This window comes from Buteo buteo, chromosome 6 (assembly GCF_964188355.1).
Source record: "Buteo buteo chromosome 6, bButBut1.hap1.1, whole genome shotgun sequence".
Lineage (NCBI taxonomy): Eukaryota > Metazoa > Chordata > Aves > Accipitriformes > Accipitridae > Buteo > Buteo buteo.
The window spans coordinates 53,130,269-53,151,821 of NC_134176.1; the positions used below are offsets into that span (position 1 = coordinate 53,130,269).

Sequence of the window (21,553 nt, forward strand, 5' to 3'; positions counted from 1 at the left end):
GCCTAAATCATTCTTTATCCTTTAACATCAAAATAAATAATTGTTTCCACATCTTTTTTCTTTTTTTCTTTTTTTTTTTTTTTTTTTTTTTTTTTTAAGCATTAGTGTATGAAGAAGCTCATGTATACTTAATGTTAGAGGTTTTTCTGAAGTTGCATCAGATCTGTTTGGCTTGGTGATGTTTACCAACTCTAAATACTTAGTTTGACTTCTGGGGCAGTGCTGAGAGTTAAATATGTCAACAGCAGACTTCATGAAAGTAAGGTCCATTCAACTCCTGCCTGTACAGTCCCTTATCGAAGCTGTCATGCAGCATGGCTGATGGCAGAATCTATTCTAAGTGAGAAATGCCAATAAAATACAAAACACAGCCCTTCTCTAGTATCTTCTTTGCGTGTCAACTGGAGTGAACTGAAATTTTGTTTTCTTTTGTGATTTTTCTCCTTTATTGCTGAAAGGGTATGTTTTATAATTTAAAAATAAAAACAAACAAAAAAACCCAAACCCAGATTCAGTCATATGTAAGGGCTAATGCAGTGGTGATAGTAATATGAATAGCTTGCTACAATAAGATTTGTTTCTTTGTAATAAAAGTGCTTACAGGTGTTTTGTGCTCCTGTATATGTTGATTTCTTTTTTTGTGTGTGTGTGTTATTCCTCCCATACTACTCAAATGTTTCATGTTTTAAGCTATCAAGGTAATTTGGTATCAGTGGAAGGACCCTTACGTTTTGGTGCTATTAGTATTTTATTACCCCCTCCTCACTGTGTTCTCAAGAACTTTGTTGGAATACCTTTTAAAGATGTGTAAAGTGGTAACAATTTGTATTTTGTGTCTGATCTGTCTTTGGCATCAGTGACATTAACATGGTTGGTTGGGGGCAGGGTAGTATTTGGCACAAGCTGAACTTTGATGACATTATTTCTTAAAGGCAGAAATTTTGGATTTAAATTGTATTTCAGGATGGTAGTAATCAGCAGTAGAAAAATAACTATTTCACACTAATTAAAAATTTGCCAAAGTTTGGATCAATGCTTGATTTGTTTCCCTTGTCAGAGCTGCTTTGTCTGTAACTGGGAAGCTTGTTTTAGGATTACTGCTCTGGAGAATCTTTCAGCCAGATTGCTCAGAGTCATAACGAAGACAGGAGCTTCCAGAGCAGTGAGGAGGTTTGCCAGGCTACTTTTCTCGTGGGGCTGTAGGTTCTTCAGTGTGAAAACATCTGTGTAATCAGCAAAAAATGTTTTGGGGTCTTAAATGTTTTCTGTAGGTAACATAATGTAGGAAACTTACCTTCACTAGTTCTCTCCAGTGCTCTTGCTGCTCCACAAGTTATTTTTAACTTAAAATCAGCAGTTCAGTAAGCCTAGCTAAAATGCATTGGATATTGTCTTGAGTCTTGGCATAGGTGGTAATTTTAGTCAGTCTTGAGGAAGACAGATGCTTTTTTGTGGGGAGAGAAAGATCATCCATGTACCATAGTACTCTGGTGTTTTAATGTTCTTTCGAGGCCACGGGTGCTGCAGAGCAGTAAAGACATCTTTTTATTTACTCTTATTGTACTTATGCTACTAGCTGGATGGGTTCACCAGATTCAGTGCACACACTGCTTGACAGAGCCAAGTTATCCAGGTAGAATAAAAATAAACTGCCTACGCAAAGTATGGTTTCTGCTTCCCCAAGCCTTGGTTGGGGCGGAGGGGGTGGCAGCTGCTTCTGGGAGGAAGGGAGGCTTCCCTCGGTCTCTGGCTGTCTGGTGTCTGCATTCTCAGCCATCACGAATGTTTTCTTTTTGCAGATGACACGATTGGTGCTGCCCGGCATGCTGGAAAGGTGAGTCACGCTAACACTATCCAGACAAAGTCATCATTATTTATAGGGGAGAATCCTTTCTTGAAAAATTCATTACTGTGACTAATCAGCCTAGTCTCCATGTTTTAATGGCAGAGTAATGCTGGGTGAGTCACGCTGATGGTGCATGAATCATCAGACGGTGGAAGCCTTTTCCACTCGATTCCCTTTTTATTTTTCCTCTCCCTTCTCCACTGTTGTGGTGATTCCTTTTAGAACAGAATTGAAAAGCCTGTCTGACTCATCAGCACTAACTCAACAACCTGCTATTCTGAGGGGGTGGTTACAGTTCCTGGGAATAACCTTCTTAAGGCTATTTCTCTAAGTCATTGTAAGTAAAATGGATGCAAAGAATATGTTTTCATTATACAGTAGGAGGTATATTGAGGAAAGGCTGTGATCATTTGGAAGAGTAGAATTGGAGACCAGGTCTTTAAAATAAGAGTTAATGCACACCACTGTCGCCGCGGAAGACGTGTACTGACTTCCCAGCTAGTTCCCAGGTGAAACTAAAAGGTGCACGGTTTCCACGTCCCTCCAGGCTGTTTTCTGGCTGATGTCGACAGTCCCAGGCCGTTCGCCATCTCTGTTGCGGTGCTAACCCCGGCTTGCTGGGGGTTGCCCTAGGTCAGGTCTGAGCTATGCTGTCAATACTGAGGAAAGCTGTGTAGAGCCATGCATGACAGTTACCACGGTATTGCCTCCAAACAAATACTGTAGGAGGAGCATATATGTGGGGCAAATCTCCAAATCTGATGAAGATTAAGAAAAAAAAAAATTGCTATTTCTTGTATCATCCCACTATCTGCGAGTCTTCATTGCAGATCGGGATTCAGTTATTCCAGTGTTGCACAGATGCAGAGCAAATGTTTCACACCTAAAACAAAGTTTCTTTATGGGTACAAACTGTCAGAGCTAGCGGCCAGTATGGGAGTCGGTGTCTAGCACATCGGGGTGATGGTGAGCTTAGATTTTTAATTAAACAATCAGGAGATAAGAATGAATGTATTTCATGTAAAGGAATGTGAATTAGAAAGGAAGACCCAAGACAGAGCTCTGGGGCAGAGGTGTAATATTTCCCAATACAGCTGGAGTAGAGGATGAGGATTATAGTACAGTGGTGGTAGCTACTCAGAGCTTCTAAGTCAAAAGTTACTCCTTGCCCATGTACTATTATTGACAGGTAAAGGGACCTGCCTTTTGTGAAACTATTGCCCTCTGAAGATGCCAACATGACCAAAGCCACTCTGCTTTTGAAGGATTTAATGTTGTTTTGTTATAATTTTTGGAACTTTGAAGCTCTAACAATTTCTTGGCTCAGTTTCTTCTTTGAAGAAATGTCGTAGTTATCCATTTGGCAGAGTTGATCTCTTCAGCTTCTCAGGACAGAATGATGTATACTCTACTTATAAAATATCCTGTGTATGTTTTTCTGTTACATATTAACATGGGTAAGACGATTTGAATGAAAGGCAGCAAACCAGGATCCTGCTGACTTCTGGTTCTGACTACCCTTGAGCACACCATGTCATGTTTCTTCTCACTTTTCCTAACTACATGATTACCTCAGGAGTCTCAAGGATCAGTAAGAGGCTTGGAAAGAAAAGGTTAACAGTGGTTTAAAAAAAAAAAGAAAAGAAAAGGACACATCTTGAACTTTTTACTGTGTGTGAGGAGCCACTTTAAATGACTGCTCCATTTGAATGAAGGCCTTGGTTTCTGTCCCAGGGAAAAATATTTGACAAAGCTTCCATTTTCTGTTTGGTTTTGTGAAGTCAGTTGGGTTTGCAGTGCACAGCAGCAATGTCTGCAGCTGCCAACTCCTGCATAGTCATAGCTCACAGGCCATTAACACCACTAAAGAGTCTGTAACCACAGGAGGACATGGCTGTCCAGTGAATCCAAGGGCATGAATGAATGGTAGCTATACTCAGCTGCTCTTTGGGCCAACCATAAATTTCTCACATGGGACCACGGGTTAGGAAAAAGGGCTCCAGGCTCTAAGAATAAAACTAGACTAGGAATCCCATCGTTATTCCTCGCTTGTTCAAGGAGGATAGCATGTTGAGTATATAGATGTGGCGGAGCACGCTAGAGCATCTTGCAGCTAGCTGTAGTGCATGCTTTTACATATTTGAATGGTGGTTTAATGGCAATATGTTACAAGACAAATACAGAAATAGAGCAGACTTTACATGCTTTGCATCCAGGTCCGTGAGGAGAAAACACAACTGCATCTTGGTGTGTCTGTTACTTTTTATTGATAATAAACATAGCAGCATTAAATGAATGCCACTTCTGGTAATGGCGTTTAGTTTCTCTGCTGTGGCTCCTCTCCTGTACTCTGAACACTTAAAATGACAATTTATAATCCGCAGCTTCCTATTACACTTAAATGAGCAGTTCCTCTGTAAATTTTCAGGCTCCTGTCTAAGGTGGGAGACTCGTGGAACTGAAAATCAAGGCTTGAATGTCTCTGGAAACAAAAAAACCCAACAACAACAAAAATCAGTTGACTGTTTCTAGACAAATATCAAACTATGGTATTTATTGCCAGGGAAGTAGCAAGTGCATAATTACATTACAGAGGAAGCTTGCTCTTTCCACTTGGCGTGCAGCTGGAGCAGGCACTGGTTGCCACAGCAACAGGGAGATGGCTAAATATAGTCTCCCCGGTGCTGGACCACTTAAGGTAGAATGACGGGGAGGTGTGAGGGTGTGGGCCTGGCTCTCTTCATCTTAACCAACTTTTTTTTTTTTTTCCCCTCCCCATTAACTGCACAGTTGAGTTGGATGGAGCCAAAATTTCTTTTTGCTGCACGGATGCTCATGTAGTTCTTCAGATCCCTCACTAAAAACATTTCTTCTGCAATTCGTCTAAGAAACAAAATTGTAACTGGAGTCATTGGAAGTGTTTCCTCTACACCCATGCTTCTCAGTTTCCTTTTATTTGGAGGTTTTAAGTTATGAGCTTTTAAGGCCAGGACTGTTTTCTTTATAAAGAAAAAAACACAAACCACAAAACCCACAATGGCATTGACTGCTTCAAAGAGACCAATGCATGGAGCTTCTGCAAGGGGCTGCTATTAATTTGTTGTGTTTCCAAGAGGGTTTTCTTCACTGGGTCAGACCATTAATTTACTGCACCTAGAATGATGGTCACTACTCCTGCTGGGAAGTTGCAGTCTAGCTAGATGCTGCAAGACCTACGCTTTACAGCCTGAATGCCAGCCTCTCTTCTAAAGCTTCAGCTTGTTTCATAAGCATGAGGCTCATGTTTATCCATATAAATGCTTACCCTTTTTTGAATCCTGTTAAGCTTTTGTCCTCAATTAAGTTTTGTGGCAAGTACTCCCGTAGTCTGAATATGGGAAGAGCACTTCCTTTTATCGGATCTAAATTTCAGTCTTTCATTTAAATAAATGTCATCTTTCTTTTGTATTCTAAGAGGATAAATCAAGATCTTGATCTTTGTCATTCATTAGTCTGTATACTCTTATCATGCCTGCTCTTAATAGTCTCTTAAATAGCTAAATTCAACCAATCTTTTCACCTCATCAATGTATCAGGTGGGGTTTTTTTTTCCCCCTCTCTTAAATCATCAGGTTCTTAATATTTGTCCTATGTTTGGAGGGATTAAAGTGTTCCATAGACTGTAATACAAGATTTCAGTGGTGGTGGATATGTCACTGCCGTTCCCACCATCCTGTTCTTTGGTTGGTTTTGGTGACTGCTGCACAAAAGAGAACTCCTTGTGGACTTTGCTCAGGTTTTCCAGGGAGTGGATAGTTGATTTAGAGTCCTGCAAGGTTTGTGATTAAGTCACATTATTTTCTTTAGTATGCATTGTTGGTTTTGTTAATACTGATTTTTCATCTGCCATTCTGTAGTCTGTTCACATAGCAGTCTGAGCTCTTTAAAAAGTTCCTTATAGTATTCTCCAATCTGGTAATCTCTTAAAAACTGCACGAATACTCATTTCACTGCTAATCCCCATTTGAGCTCATGAATAAATATCACAAGCACCACCTGTCTTGATATGAAAAACTTCTGGCATCCACTGTTAACCTTTTGCTGTTGTGAAAATTCATTACTAATTTGTGGTCTTATTTTCTCCATACTACATATTTTGATCCACGATTCTACTTTACTTCACTAACCAGGCCTTGCAGATAACTCCTGAAAAATACAACAAACTTTGGCAAAGGTGTTTGAAATCCTGAATGGCTGAAATGATTCTTTTCTGTCATGTTAGCCATCTCATTTCTAGAGGCGAATCAATCACAGATTTAATTCACACTTGTATCATGGCAGCAGCCGTGTTGGTTTGAATCTATTGTCATGATTTTCAAAGAGCTACATTGTTTTAGTTTTTAATGGTCACTTAAAGTCAACTGTTTGTTTTTAAGATGATTACTTAAATCATTGTGGCAGCAGCGGGATAGGGTATACCTAGATGAATAAACATGATGAGAAACTCATATGTGAATCTGCAGGAGTTGAGCTGCATGATGCTTACCTGCATGAATGTTCTCACTCTGCACTAAACATGGCACATTTAGTATGTTCAGGTAAACTGGCTTGAAGTTACTACAGGGTAAGAAGAAGCAGAGATGCTTCTTTCACCGTGTTGGACTGTCTGGTAGCACCTTCTAACAGCATACTTGCCCTAATTTGCCTGAAGCTTTTAAAACTAATTCTTCTTTCTACCTAGCACTAAATAATATGACTGGGTTTGTATGTAAAACTAGTCTCAGGAATAGACATGCTCAAAATCAGTCAGTGGGTTGGGAAATCCAGGAGTCTTACTTTCTGTCCTACCTGCACGTGCTTTAGAAGTGCTTGGCAGAGCAGGTGGTAGCTCATTTCAGACTGGTACCCTTACTGAAATATTATTGTGGAATACCTTCACTGTTACTGTAATACAGCTGTAAAACAATTCTTATCTTCTGTAAACATTCACTGAATATCTTCCATACTATATTAAAACACTTCTGTATTTGAGCAGTAGAGTCGGATACTTCCTATCTTGAAGATCCATCATAAAGTAACATTTAGAAGATGAAAAGGATTATCAAAGTGTAAACTATACAACAAACTTGTGTTGCCATTTCTGACACCTTAGCCCAAGATTTAGAAGTTGCCTTTTGGACTTATGCTGGCTTCACTCAATCTGTTTCGCATAGTTTAGCCCAGTGTGTGTGTGTATATGTATGGAGCTTGATTCTCTTGCTGTATTGACCTTGGAGTTGTTCCTGATTTATACCAGCTGCTTGAATACTTATATTGTGCTTAAAGTCATATTAGTAAGTTTCAGTTTAGGATTTGGTTGGGATTTTTAAACAGACCTTAATCTCAGTTGCATTCTAAAGGTTTTCTTTTGGCTTGCAGTAATTTTCTGAAATGTGAAAGATGTTTCCTTTATTTCATGATAATGTATCTTTGCTGCCTTTCAGATCAAAAGGGGTAGTCCTGAATATCTCCTCAGCTGCTGGGATGTATCCAACTCCACTGCTGACTCTTTACTCTGCAACCAAGGTAAGTGTTCTTTTCCACACTGAAATCAAGTGTCAAACATAAGCCAACACTACAGGAATAAATGTTTTGGTGTCCATCTAGTGGTGCTTTCATGAACTAAAAGTACGGAGTTTCTACCTTAAATTTTTCCAATAGTGGAAGCTGGAGGGTCAAGAGAAAAATGAGTACAAGGGTTTATGGGCACAGAAAAAACTATTTTACATATTTCATCATGCATTCTACTTTTATGTGGAAAAGGATGCTAGTGTACCAAGCAAGCTTAGTGTGAGGTTGAGAAAGGACATTGACTAAGTTTAACACACTTTCTTATTTTGACTTTGAAGCTTTTTTCTCTGATCTTACTGAAGGATGTGTATCTTCAATATATATATATATATATATTTATTTAAGTAGGACTCTTCTGGTGCTTGCTGGAAGCAAACATTTGTCCTTCTTTTTTATTAGTTGCCTTAAGTTTAGCACTTCAGGTAAAAGAAAGTATAGAGCTCTAGGGCCTTGCCGTTACCAAATAGTCAACTTCCCTTGATCTGGTGACCATACATCCTGCTAATGTAGCCTAGTATGTCATTTGCTGTTCTTGCAGTGAGTGGATTATTGGCTTATCTTCTCCCTGGCAGCCACCATATATTCCAGGATCTTTTCAGCAGGGCTGCTACTTGACCAAAATTAAGGCATGGCGTTATCCCACTCTGTATGCAGAACTTTGCACTTCACTCTGTGCCAGTCAAGAAATCTCACAATGTTTAACAATAATCAAGTTTATCAGGGTCTCTCTGGACTGAAGCTCTGTCGTGTCAGCCGTTCCATCTAACGTTGTCGTCTGCAAATTTGCTGAGGGTGTGCTCTGTGTCATCATCTAGGTTGCTGATAGGAGATACTGAAGAATATGGGCTTCAGTATTGATCTGTAGGGCTCTCTGCTTGTTATCAGCCAGATGTCAAGCTATTAATCATGGCCCTTTGAGCCTGGTGGTCCAGCCAATTTTCAGTCTGGCCAGCATTTTGTCCTTTCAGCACATATCTGCTTGACTTCTAAATAATAATGCTGCAGAACATGGTGTTAAAAGCTTTACTTAAGTGAAAATACATCTCATGCATAGAGTTTATATATATTAAAAAAATCCGTTTCCCTCCTCTACAAAGCTAGTCCATTGCATTGTAGAAAGTAATTTAGTTGGTCAAACAAGATTTGCTGTTTCTGATATATCTTCTTGTTCTTTATGTGCTTGGAAATTAATTCCAAGAGGAGGGCTCCACGATCTTTCCGCAAACTGAGTTAAAGCTGATGGGATCATTCTTGCCTTTTCAAGGAGGGATATGTTAGCTGTCTTCCAGTTGTCAAAGACCTCCCCTAGTTTCCATAGCTTTTCAGATACTGTAGGCAGCAGACTTGTGTACATATGGACTAGTTCTTTCAGCACTCTTGAGTGAATCCAGGGTGGCTCCATGGATTTGAATACATCCAGCTTCTCTGAGGAGTCCCTAAATTGTTGCTGCCTCTGCCTATCCTTTTCATTAAACAAAACCGGTGCATTGAGAGAGGCATATGAGCAGACTTTGGCTGTGCAAAGGCAAGAGAAGTGTTGAATAACTTAACATCTTTCTATCCTTTATCTCTAGGTTGTCTCCCTCATCCATCAACAGACGCCCATTTCTCTGAAATTCCTCCTGAAACTAGTGTACCTGTAGGATCCTTTACTGCTACCCTTAATGTCCTTTGCTAGTCTTTTCCTAGCTTGGATTTTATTCCTAAGTACCCAATAACTTTATGTTTCTCTTTTGTTTACTTCTCCTTGTTTCTGTCTCTCACATGCTCATTTTATGTTCATCAAGAAGCTCCCCACTTAGCCAAACATTCCTTTTACTGAAATTTCCAGTCTTCCTCCATAATAGGCTGGTTTATTTTACCAGTTCTTAAGTTACTACTCTAGATCTACATTTTGTGTTAAATTTATCTGCTCTGGTTTCTCTGTGTCACTGGGACAGTTTTGACTTTCTGGAGCTGGTCTTTTTTTTTTTTTTCCAAAGGTACTTACAGGGGCTTTTAAAATGTTCCCCTGAAAGATCTCTAGTTAATGCCATAAAGACAGAATACGGGTACACAGTATGGAACTGAAGTATACGTGATAAAACTAAATGCAAGAGACATTTACACTGGTATTAAAGCAGTATGGCACTACAGTTTTTTAAGGTGCACCTGGTAATTACCTTAAATACTTCAAGGATTTCAGAGTCTAAGCAGAACCTTGACAGGATGAAGAAACCTTCAGTAGTGTCATTCATGTGAGAACAGACCTACGTTTCCTCTAGACTGTCAGTGACGTCTTCGTATTTCCAGAAAGGAATTGATGCACACTATTTTATTCATACTAAAGGCAGGGATATTTAAGTTTAGAAATCATGAAAGACTGAATTAGTTTTAGCTGATAAAATTTGCTCTTGAAATAGCTGTTTCCTGAGAGCACAGTTCTTTGTTTTAATACGAAAGGTCACTTTCGTTGTGGCATTGCCTTCAGCTTTATGGAATGAATTGAGCCTCTGATTTAAGTGATAATATGCCTTACACTGTGTTGGTTAGTCTTTTTTCAATGAGAATCTCAAATATTTCTTCCCCTCCTCCCAAGAAACTCAATTACAGGTTAAGTAGTCTGCCTATTCTCAGCACTGCTCATCTTCTACCACAGCAAGATTAGTAAGCATGAAAGTGACTCCCCTAAGTAGCTGTAGAAAGACTGTATCTGCAATTTCTAGGGTTTTTTTCCTCATCTGTATAGAGGGGGTTTAAAGCATAGTACCCTTCATGTCTAAGTCAATGGCTTTGGCTAATTAGCAGGAACAGATGCAGTCTAACTCTTTAACCTTCCCGTGGAGAATTCCCTACTTTACAATGAAACGAGACACTTTTAAAGGAATCATAGTCCTATTTTTTTGACAGGTTTACCTATCTACCTGTGCTAATACTAATGAGAAGTGAAATATGAGTCTGTCCCCCTGCCCCACCTTTTAGTATTTGGGTTTGTTACTGGATATCCAAGGAGAAGAAATTTTCTTGCATGCAGTGCTTATTCAGAGGATGTTTACTTAGAGAACGTTCTTAAGACTGTTTTAAGTTAAAGGTTGTTGGGGTGCTTGAGCATTTGGAGGTGGAAAAACCCAACTTGTCTTGAAATAAATTCTTCAAGAAGAAAAACTTCAAAGCTTACTTGGATACTGGAAGTTGCTTTTTCTTCTCATGTAAAATTAGCATTTTCTTTATTACAAGCTCTTTGCAACCAGTAGAAATGACAGTCTTTGTACTGTTTCTCCATATTTGGAGCAGTAACTGATTTCAGGACTCGTCATGTAGAAATAGTTAGAAATTTGAATGGTCAAAGCACTTTGATTAACACAATATAGTTGGTTTTTTTAATGTATCTTTAATAGATTATTTATATACTCTGTGCAGTTATCACCCATACATCTGGCAACTGTGTTCAGGGACTGCACCGAACTATTTGCATGTCTGTGCAAGTGCCTTATTGTTGCAATAGGATGGCTAGCTCACTTGAATCATTGCTGCTAGACCAGACCTTCAGAGTCTCGTTCACGTTGAGTACTGAATTTCATTAAGAACTTATACTCAGAGGAAAGGGAGAAGGAAAGAACAGTTGGACAGAAGATAAGCTTTTTTGGTTTAATGAGCCTCCTTCTAGCTTGTACATGCAACTTGAAGACGAAGAGTAAAAGGACCTACCTGCTACGCAGCAAAATCTAGTTTTCTTTCAGATCTTGTGTACGCTCAAAAGAGTGTCTATAGAAATAGTCCAGTAGCATGGAAGTGTTTCTGTTGCTTCTTGTGTAGGCTGACTTCAGCGGGATGACCTTGATAGGAAAAACACTGGGCAATGTAAACTTTAAGTGCTGGTTTCAGTTAGGACTTGTGTTAATCTACTGGTGGCATGGTGACCAAAGGAAGACTGTAAAGTAGGTGCAATACTAGAGTTTTGCTGTTTGTTTTGAAACTGGTCTGAAGCAACTGCTTCTTAAATACTTGAATTAATTAATTTAGTATTTATTTTAGTTTCAACATAGATAAGACAGTTTAGTTCCTTCAGCTGAAGGTACTCCATTCAACCTGTTTGGCTGTATTGTTTCACTAAAACAAGAAACGCTAGCAGAACCTGATATTTTGTCTCGCTGGACTGCAGGAGGGAAAAGTGGAAAGGTGGTTTAGAAGAACTCGGGAAGGGATAATCTACACTAGTTTGAACTGCTAAGTAGCCTTGGGTTATTAGGACAGTACTTTCTCAGCATGGTTATGGAGGCGGCTGTATCAGATGTGAGGGCATCTTGAAGGCAGGTACTAGCATCCACCTTTTTCACTTCTTTAAACTTCTAGGCTTGTAACTTCTAAAACTTCCAGAACTTTGGAAGAGAATCTGTGGAGTTGGACTTCAGGACTAGGAAGAGGTGTCACCATAGGGTGACATTTCTTAAAAGTGTAAAGGCAGAAGACAAAGTATTTTAAACACTGTGTTTTAAAAACCATACACAAAAGAAACCTACTTAAATCACTCTTAAAAAGAACAAAACAAAAAAACAAGTCTAAGGAGATGATATAAGTAGTGAACAATGTGAACATACAAAGTCTTATTTTCCTTTTTTAACTGTGTTTTAAGTAACAAATCTAGTTCCTTTTCCTTCTAAATTAAAAAGGGTTTTACTTGTTTAGATTGAGCCTCACTTCTGTAAACATACTGTGTAAGCACAGGGTTTCTATTCAGATGCCATTGCTCTAATATGCAAAGGTCCTTTGAAAACCTGAGTTTTTTTACTTTGAAAACAATAAACTCTAAATAGTAATTCGAATATACTTACAAAAACCTGCAAACTTAGAGTTTCCATTTTAATGTGTAGCATGCTGCGTGTTTCCCTTCTTTTCTCTCTAGGCTTTCGTGGATTACTTCTCCCGAGGCCTTCATGCAGAATACAAAAGCAAGGGCATCATTGTGCAGGTGAGTAGCGTTTGTTTCATGTAAGTGTGGTTACCACAGCAACATTGGTGTCTTGGTAACAAAAGGGAATTAGCATGTTCTGTTATTCATGAATATATGACACAGATTAAGGATAAGGATTTCCTTTTATCCCATTACCAGCTTTCTTACGTTGCTCTAAAACAATGTGTCTTGAAGCAACAAAAAACTTCGGTTTGTGTTTTGTTTGGGTTTTTTTTAAGCTGATGGTGGTAATTGAAACTTTAAATATAAAATATTCCATAAAACTGTGTGTTACTGTAGAATACATCTTTATACAACTTCATCTACTCGAATGTACTTTTGGAGGGCATTTGTACAAAGATTCAATGGGTAACTGCTCAAAAGACTAGAACGTAGCAGTCCTTGCATGTTAGTGAATCAATTGCTAGTGTAAGCATAGTAGCAAGAACAAACAAAAGCCTTGAAGACCCTTTGTATGTAACGGACTGATTTAATTTTCTTTAGTACTGGGTTTCCACATTTCCACATTACTAATGAGTCTTGCTCCCCTCCCATTTTTTTACCTTCCATGGTTTTAATTATTTTTGACAGGGCATAAAAGCAAACCAAGCCAGTCTCTCACAGCTTTATGAGATTTTGCTTTAATATCACCTCACACACTCTTGGTGTTTGCTTCCAAAAAGTAGCTGGAATTTCCAGCTTTGGTCACAAACACTTGAGTTTTTCTTTACTTATTATACCTGTTGCTCTCCAGAGCAATAGTTAGTTTGATAAAGGTGATGTAAGATCTTACCTGTACTGTGAAGACAGTGGTGTATCTTTTTTAAATTCAGTTAGGGATCTTCTTACAAACAGGACTAGCCTATGTCCTTGCCTGTCATTCCCCTATTCTGTATGGTGGTTCTCAAAACTATCTGAATTCCAAAGGCCCTATGAGGAATAAGGCACAAAGTTGTCTGCCTTATTTGTGTAATCATTAAGCATGAGAGCACAGCTTTTGTTACTGGCTAAAACCATAGAGAAGTTGTTACCAGCTTAAGGCTATGTCACCTTTTTGACATGCTAGATTTTTTTCCCCTTTAAGCTTACTTAGCAAAACAAGAACTTACCACCAGGAAATGTCCTGCAGCTTACTATCCAGATGTTTAGTCCCAGATGTTTAGTATAATGTCCTGTCCCAGTTCCTGAGAGAGGATTGTGTTAAGAAAAAAGATAATTGTTGGGTGAGGTATTCCCATGCAGTCACTGGCCCTTTAGTGGGAACCTCATTTAAACCTAGATTTAAACCTTATACTAAACATCCTAAGGGATGCTGTTTATTTTCGGGTCTGTTGGCAGTGTAGAGGAAGCTAGCAAAGGTGGTACCTGAAAGCATTCTAACTACTGTTGTTACAGACCTTCTCGAGAACAGACTAGGTGACATTAGTTTTATGCTAGTAACAGATTATAACTTGCTGTAGAAGTCCCAAAGCATAACTTCTCAGAGTGCTTGACGCTGTGCCCTAGCACCCTGGGATGCACCTTCAGCTAAACCAATATGCAGCGATGAAGGATGCATAAAAAGGTAGCACTCTGAACAGGTACAGGTTCAGCATACAGTGTGGTTTGTGGGTGGTCTCAGTTCTTGAAGTGGATTAAGCTGGAGCAACTTTTGATGTTTAATGTCTTGTTACTGTCTCTTCTCACGAGGCTTCGCAAGTCTTTCCCTGGCTTCAGCCCCAAACTGTCCTGCAGTGGGTCAATTTTTACCATACTGCAAATTCCTTACAGCTTTCCCTTCACTTTTACCCTTCTATATTACTTCTATCTCCCTGGTGTGGTTCCAACTGTATTTCTTGCAGAGTTAGCCTCATTATCAAACAGCTGTTCTTCCAATCCGTTTCATCTACATGCGATGTGGCCCTCTTTTTAATCTGTGGTCACGGTCTCCAAATGAGACTGAAGGAACTGGTAGAGTATTTCTCTTTTTTACATCAATAATATGAAGTCTTCTGGTAGGATTTCTTTCTTGCTCAAGCCTACCTACAAACTGTGAGGCACAGGCTCCTTCAAGACACAGCTTCACTGGCAATATAGCTGGGTGTGGGTTTTTGGGGGGGCGTTGGGTTTGTGGTGTTTTGTTTTTTTTTTTCTCTTGCAGGGGGCTGTGCGGTACAATATCTAAGCTCTTCCTGTGTTTTCTCAGGTAAAGCTACTGATAGTTACCTCAGTATGAGAGTATTTAGAGACAGATGCTTGCAGGAGAAAGAAGTGTTACATCTCTGAGATGTGTTGTTCCTATGTGCATTTGTCTCTTCCCAAATTTTGTCTAAATAGTACTCTGTCAGTTTGAGAGGAGAACAAAGAAGGAGCAGCTACTGTTCATTTATGACTATGGAGTAGCTATTGAAACTGGAAAGGTAAATAACCCAGTAACTCATGCTTGGCTAAAGGCATTAAGCACGGTATGAATGTACATAGTGTGGGAAAGATTTTCTAGCTTTTGGGTATGGAAGAGCTAGAAGAAAAGTTTTCAGTGTCTTACATTTCTGACATTGTAAACAAATGAAAAATTACACCTGGCTTTCTATATCAATGGTTATGTTTTCCTGTACAAAACTTCATAGGTTGTGGTAAGCTGTCTTTTTCTAACTCCCATGTTGGCTAAGGGTACTGAATTCCTGACAGCACTGCTTTTTTGCCCCTAAATGTAGACAGTGAATTGCCATTCTGAGTTATGTGGGCCTGATGACCAATAGCTGTCACAGCTTCAATTTGTTATGCTAATTTTATTGCAGTTCATGTCCTTGTCGTCTTGTTCCAGCCTAAGTCAGTATAAACCACTAATAAATATTACAAGTACCTTCCTGTGAAGACTAGCTGATGTTATCTCCTTCAGGCCCTTAGGAAGACTGCATCCCCCTTAAATTCTTTGCAGTTCATCTCTCTGACCTTCAACAGTAGAGCTTTTAATTCCAGACTTGCAGTTCCAGCTGAGATCACCATTTAAAACAGTGAACTTTTACCATGCCAATACCTGCAGAGTACCACTGTGTGAAAAGCAGAAACAAAGTGCAGGTGAGGTTTTACAAGTTTCTGAAGTTCAGCCTGAAGTATATCAGTTTTGCTTAAGTGGATTGCCTTCTCTGTGGAAGCTTAGTTTTGATAGTATATAGTGGGTTTATTGCAATGTAGCCATCTTTAGATTAAAAATATATTCTTTCTGGCTGACAGGCCTACTTAATTTTACAGAGGCAGCACAGTAGTAGCATAGGTTAAAATTCTGTGTGTGTTTATATGGAGAGAAAGAGATAGGCAAAAAGAAAAGGAATGAGGAAGAAGGCAACAAGGACTTCTCTCAATGCTCTTTTGGAAAAATTTCTCCCTGAAAGATTTCTGCAGACTCTTCTGAAACTTTTGTTCTTTGAATATGTCTAAAAAATATTGTTTGGGTTTTTCTACCCCTTTCTTTTACTCCCTTTTTTTAAACTTTAGTTAGTAATTGGCATTTTCCCTCTATACTTCATTACTATGCATAGCAAAAATATAACAGTAAAAACTTTCACTACCTGTTTTCTTTTACCATGTCCACTATATAAAATATCAGATCACAAAATCCTGGAAGTGTTTGTTTGAAGGGATCTCTAGACAGTTGTCTAGTCTAACCTCCTGCTCCCCTAGCAGTGGGCTTGACCAGCAGTTAGCAGTGGGATTTCTCCTAACCCTGGGTCATGGACTAGACATGGCTTTATCCAGCCAAATCTTGAAAACCTTCAAGGGTGGGGATGCTGTGACCTCTCTGGACAGCCTGAGTGTTGTACTGCTCTCCCAGCAAAAGCCTTTCTCCCTAGTGTCCAGTCTGACAGTCCACAGCCAAAATTGACAGGTTTGCCTCTGGCATTACCAAGAAGAGTTTGGCTTTCATTTTCATAACTGACCTTGAAGTAACTTTAGGCAGGTATTGGGTCACCACCAGCCTCCTTTTCACCACACTGAACAGGCCCAGCTCTCCCTCCAGGTATTCCCAGAAGTGTGCTGTCACCAGACTAATGGCATTGCCTTCCTTCCTCCAAAGCTTTTTAGCTTTCTCTACAGGTCAGCTTTGGTTGCTGCAATTCTTTCATTTCCCCTTTATGTCCCCCACCCTCCTTTTCCCCACAAAGAAATGGAAAGAAACTTCTTTGGAAACACCTGAGTGTTCAGGTCTTTTAAAAAAGTAAGGTAAAATAGGTGATAAAATTGTGTAAACCCATGATCAGACTTTTGGGGGCTTATTTTCATGTGACTGTAGCATAATTAGTAGAGGCTTCTGTTCAGGACTTGAGGTCTGACTACTTGCATCCATACAACATTGAAGACCCCAGTTCTGAGTGTTGGCCAATTTTAATAACCATCAGAGCTGTAAGCAGTAGCAAATGTTTTAAGTGAGCAAGAGACATTGTATTGACATAAACTACTTTTAAGGCATGTTTTGAAACTGGAGAGCAGGCTAGGCTTTCCCTGGATAAAGACAAGTAATTTTCTATACAGTTACTTGTCCAGGTAGTATGGGTTATACCTGCCTGAATGCAAAATGCTAAAAGACTTTAGGCCGTGAAATTTATTTATTTCTTTTTTAATCTGTCATGCCACTTTTAGATATAGTTCATGAATGTCTGAGCTCCTTGTGGGGAGGAAGAAGAGGGGGAAACTAACATAATGGATTTAACAGGTCTCTTCATATCTGTTAAAATATGACACAGTTGATAGGAAGATGGTAAATCTAGTGTCCCTGAAATGAAGTACCTGTCTCTGTTTTCGGGAGAGCATTTGGGAGGAAAAAAAATGTTTGAATGTAATCCTGTGCTGCTATGTGCCTTGAAGTCTGTGGATCAATAGCTAACTAGTAATGCTACTATATGCTTGCTTTTTCAAGTATCCTCATGCACAATTGTTTGCCCCTTCATGCTATCCAGTGGCTTAACTGGGTAGTGCAGTTCACTTACGAAGTCTGTTTTAAGCAGAGGAAGACAGAAAATAAATCTTAACTATAACTATTCTGCCACTCTATGTGGGGATGTTGCAGATGTAATTTGGTGGTGAATAAGCAGCTCAGAATTATTTTCTTTTTTTAAAACACCAAACTAGAGATTCAGGTTAGAAATGTAATCTGAAAAATGGATGAAGTTCACATTCTGGAGCTGAAACTAGGTACCTATCCTATTATGGTAACAGAATAAGTAGTTTTCATACCAAGCATTTGTAGCTTTTGGCGCCTTTAAAGGCAATGGTAATGGCTTACACTTCTGAAACTCAGGTCTCCGTGTTTTTCCTCTTCCATTTGAAAGTGGACTCATGCAATATATTATTGAAAGTCTTATTTTTAGAGAGAAGTGCACTGTTTTAATGTTCTAAGGTGAAGGAATGAGCAGACACCAATGCTTCCTGTTTGTGGTGGTTAAATTCCTGTTGAAATGTGCACAGCTATGGGATGGATCAACAGGCAATGAAAGTTCAAGTTGTCCTTTGCCCCCTGTGCTGTGCTGCGCTGCTGAGAGTGTGATAGTAAATGTTTCTGAGGTCAAGCATGGGGAGGCAGGTTTCTGAACTGTAACTTGCCCAAATATACTGAGTTTTGGGATGGTATTCTCATTTTGAGATCCATTAGTGTAGCAGAAGTGGACACATGCTTCTCGGATATCTGTTGTAAAGATACATGAATCATAGCGCTCACAACTGTGATGGGCAGTAGTGACTAAGTATTGAATCACTAGTACAGCCACAGACAGTGTCTTAGGAGGTCCTTTTCAAAGTCCTGGTAAGCTTCCAACCTTTTTAAGATTGTGAGATCTGGTATGTTTAATATCTGATTAAGTGGCTATAGACCAGAGCTCTTTTGATTACTTTTTTTAGAGGCCTAGATTGAGGACAAGTTAAAAGCAATGCCAAAACCATGACTATGATTCTGTGAGGAAGGAGGGTCGCTTCCTAGTGTACAAATATACATGCATTTCCCTTTCCTTCTCCAGTAGCATGAGGTGGGGATAGGTGGAATGTGGTTTTGGATCCTCCAGGCCTGTCTTGCCCCACCACTGACATGCCTTTGTGGTACCAGTGTCCCTCTATCAACAATGAACCCGTGCCGCTTCCCCTTGCTTTCCCATTGTGCCAGGGCCAGGTAGTTCTGAGACCCACCGTCACTTTTCCTGTTTCTTCCAAACATTGCTATAAAAGCCCATTAACTGTGCTCTGTTTCTTGATCCTTCCTTCTGTCCTCGAGGTCTTCCACTCTGGTACCGATAATCTCCTTCCTCTGAGCCCTTCTGTGGAGTTACAAGCTCAATGTTCCAAGTCTCCTGGTGTTCCCCTTTCTCCTTCTTCCTCCTGCCTTTGTGTTTCTGTACAGGTGCCAAACTGAAGAGCTGTTAATCAGGTATAAAATCCCTGTCTTGGGTTCTGCACCTCCTTCCCAAGCAAACATTGGGTGTTTACTACAGAGAAGCAACACCACAGCGTTTTCTATTAAACAAATGGAATGAAGTTTTATACTTACAAGGCAAATTGTAGGAAAGGCTTTTCAACCATACGCTTGCAAGAGTGGTGGTTCTAGGGCCCCAGCTGGGGGTGTGGGCTGTCAACAGACCGCTGAACTATCCTTCACATCCCAAATATGGCCCACAAGATATCTGATTAAAAAATGTTTTTGATACTGTACATTGTGATCTTAGAATTGAAAAGAAGGCTACCTTAACCTGTATACTGAATTCTAGCTTATCTAATTTCCAATGATTTTAGCTCCTTGATGGATCTGTAAGTTAATCTGAAAGCATTTTCTGCTTAACGTGATCTTTCCTACTTGCAGAGTGTTCTACCGTATTATGTGGCAACAAAAATGTCCAAAATCCGCAAGCCGACCTTCGATAAGCCCAGTCCTGAAACGTATGTCAGAGCTGCCTTAGGCACGGTAGGCCTGCAGTCCCAGACCAACGGGTGCCTACCTCATGCACTCATGGTAAGTCTCCTTGGAAAACCTAAGGATCTGGAATGTCCTCTGTATGTGTTTATTATGGAAGAAGAGTAAAGAATAATTTTGAATATTAGAAGTTTTTGTTCTTTAACTTCTAGTCATAACTTGGTGACTTTCGCACGTGCTGGTAACTGTTAGATTTCACTTGGTACAGGCTATAAAAAGCTGAGACACACACCCGCTCCCTTTATCTTTTTCTAGGGATGGATCTTCTCTGTTCTACCTACGCCTGCTGCCATTAATTTAGTCATGAAAACAAACAAACAGATACGGGCTCGTTATTTGAAAAAAATGAAGGAGAAGTAAGTTGGAGGCAACTTGATCTTGGAAGCCTGGGAATCCTGCAGGTTCCATACCCATGCTGCAGCACCAAGTAGACCTAATGTTTTAAGTATCTTCAATCGTAGGGGTACTTCCTAACAAGCAAAACAGTCTTGTTTTGAGGATGCAGGTGAAACAAGACTGTTGACTTCTAATATTGATTTAAAAATAGGCTTTATTTGTTTATAGATATTATGAGGGGGGAAGTGCTTCAGACTAAAATTGCACTGTGCTTTAAGAAACACTTAACGTGGACTTGATCAGATATTGCGCTGTTGAGGATATATAGTGTCTATCACATCTGTGTATTGTGCATGTGGGTGAAGGGCAAGAAAATAGTAGTTCTCTCATATTCCTGGACAGGTGGGCAGGAGTGGGAAGGGAGCATATTTATTTAAAAAAGTAATCTAGCACTATTGATAGAGTATAACTTTTTCCCAGCTTGGGTTTTAGGTACTTGCAAGGATTCTGCATTGTCAGCCAGCTCATGAGTGCTCCCCTGCTTACATGGTCCAGTATGATTTTTGGTTATGAACTTGAGGGAAATGGGCCAAACCCCAAAATACATGTATTTGCTCATCTATAAATATATACATAAAATAACATTGCAGAAAGTATTTAAATTCTTGGTTCTTGAACATGGATTCTAACTTTTCAGTAATAAGTAATCTTTACGATTTGTAATAACATTTTTAAAAGTTTGGTGCCTGCTCTTTGTAATAGGTGGTGATAACACAATGTAGATAAATGTCACAAGTAATGTGTTATGTGCTGGTTGCTATGTAAAAGATTATGGGCACTTTAAATGCAGAGCTTGAAATGACTTACTTTCCTTGTTAGCAATGATGGTTAAATTCTTTTTGAAGTATGTATCAGTCTGTCTTTTTGGTGAGGCCCTTTGAAAAATGAATCCTGAATATTTGAGACAGCTTTAAAAACGAGAACCAGTAAAGGTCTTTAAATGTAGAACAATTTTAATTTAATTGTGTTTAACTGATTTGTTTCATGGTTCTATTCCAAAATGGAGTGCTCCAAGTGAGGCTGAAGTTACCCAGCTCTAGGAGACAGGGATCAGAGTACATGAGAAGTCTGCACTGCTGTGGTCTGTATTTACCTACTCTTTAAATAAAGATTTTGGTCTCGGAACATTCCTTTTTATAACCATAAAGTGTACTGAAACTTACAAGGCAAATCAAATTGCAAGCAGCTACCCATGTTTTCTGTGGTGACTTCCTATGGTTGAAGAGTGGAGGTTGTTTTCTGTCCTTGAACGAATAATTTCAAGCTCTGATTTTGAAGTAAAATATGTTGTACTGAGACGTGATTTGGGGCTAACATTTCTGTACATTGAAAAAACCTGAATACCGATGCAATGGTGCTGATCAAATCTGAGACGCAGATCCTATCCCATAGTTTTCTTAATTTTTTGGAACAGGGATGGTGAAGTCAGTGGTATTAGTTCTGTAAGAGCACATGAATTGGATTGCTCTGGATCTGATGTGGAAGCATTGGACTAAACAATCTGTATGTTTTTGACTTTGTAAAACAAATAAAATGGAATTTACTCTGAATCTTTAACGTGTTGGGTTTTTTCCTGAAAACATTTGTGTGTACGTTCAAATGCCTGATTGTCCTTTATCGTATATAATAATGCAGTGAAAATTACTGTACCGCTACATGCCAAAACCACGTTTTCCTGGCTGTTACCTATTTTACAGTGCCAATACTTTAAAACCACTGGAAGACAAAACAAACTGTTAATCAGAACTATTAATGAAGCTATTAATAAGACATAGTTATTTCCAAATAACAATTTTCTAACTCTTGAAGGTGGAAAGATATGTCCGAGGGGAAGAGCACGCATACCCACCTGGCACTGAAG

The 21,553-nt window shown here is 39.3% G+C and overlaps 1 protein-coding gene across 1 annotated transcript in view; it reads left to right on the forward strand.

The window, feature by feature from the left end:
- HSD17B12 (hydroxysteroid 17-beta dehydrogenase 12) overlaps nucleotides 1-21,242 on the forward strand; it is a 91,186-nt gene extending 69,944 nt beyond the window's left edge. Inside the window, 5 exon segments of the mRNA XM_075030950.1 lie at nucleotides 1,800-1,834; nucleotides 7,309-7,390; nucleotides 12,318-12,383; nucleotides 19,186-19,335; nucleotides 19,552-21,242. Coding sequence (XP_074887051.1) covers nucleotides 1,800-1,834; nucleotides 7,309-7,390; nucleotides 12,318-12,383; nucleotides 19,186-19,335; nucleotides 19,552-19,656 — 438 coding nt within the window. The 3' untranslated portion in view covers nucleotides 19,657-21,242.
- The last annotated feature ends 311 nt before the right edge of the window (nucleotides 21,243-21,553 follow it).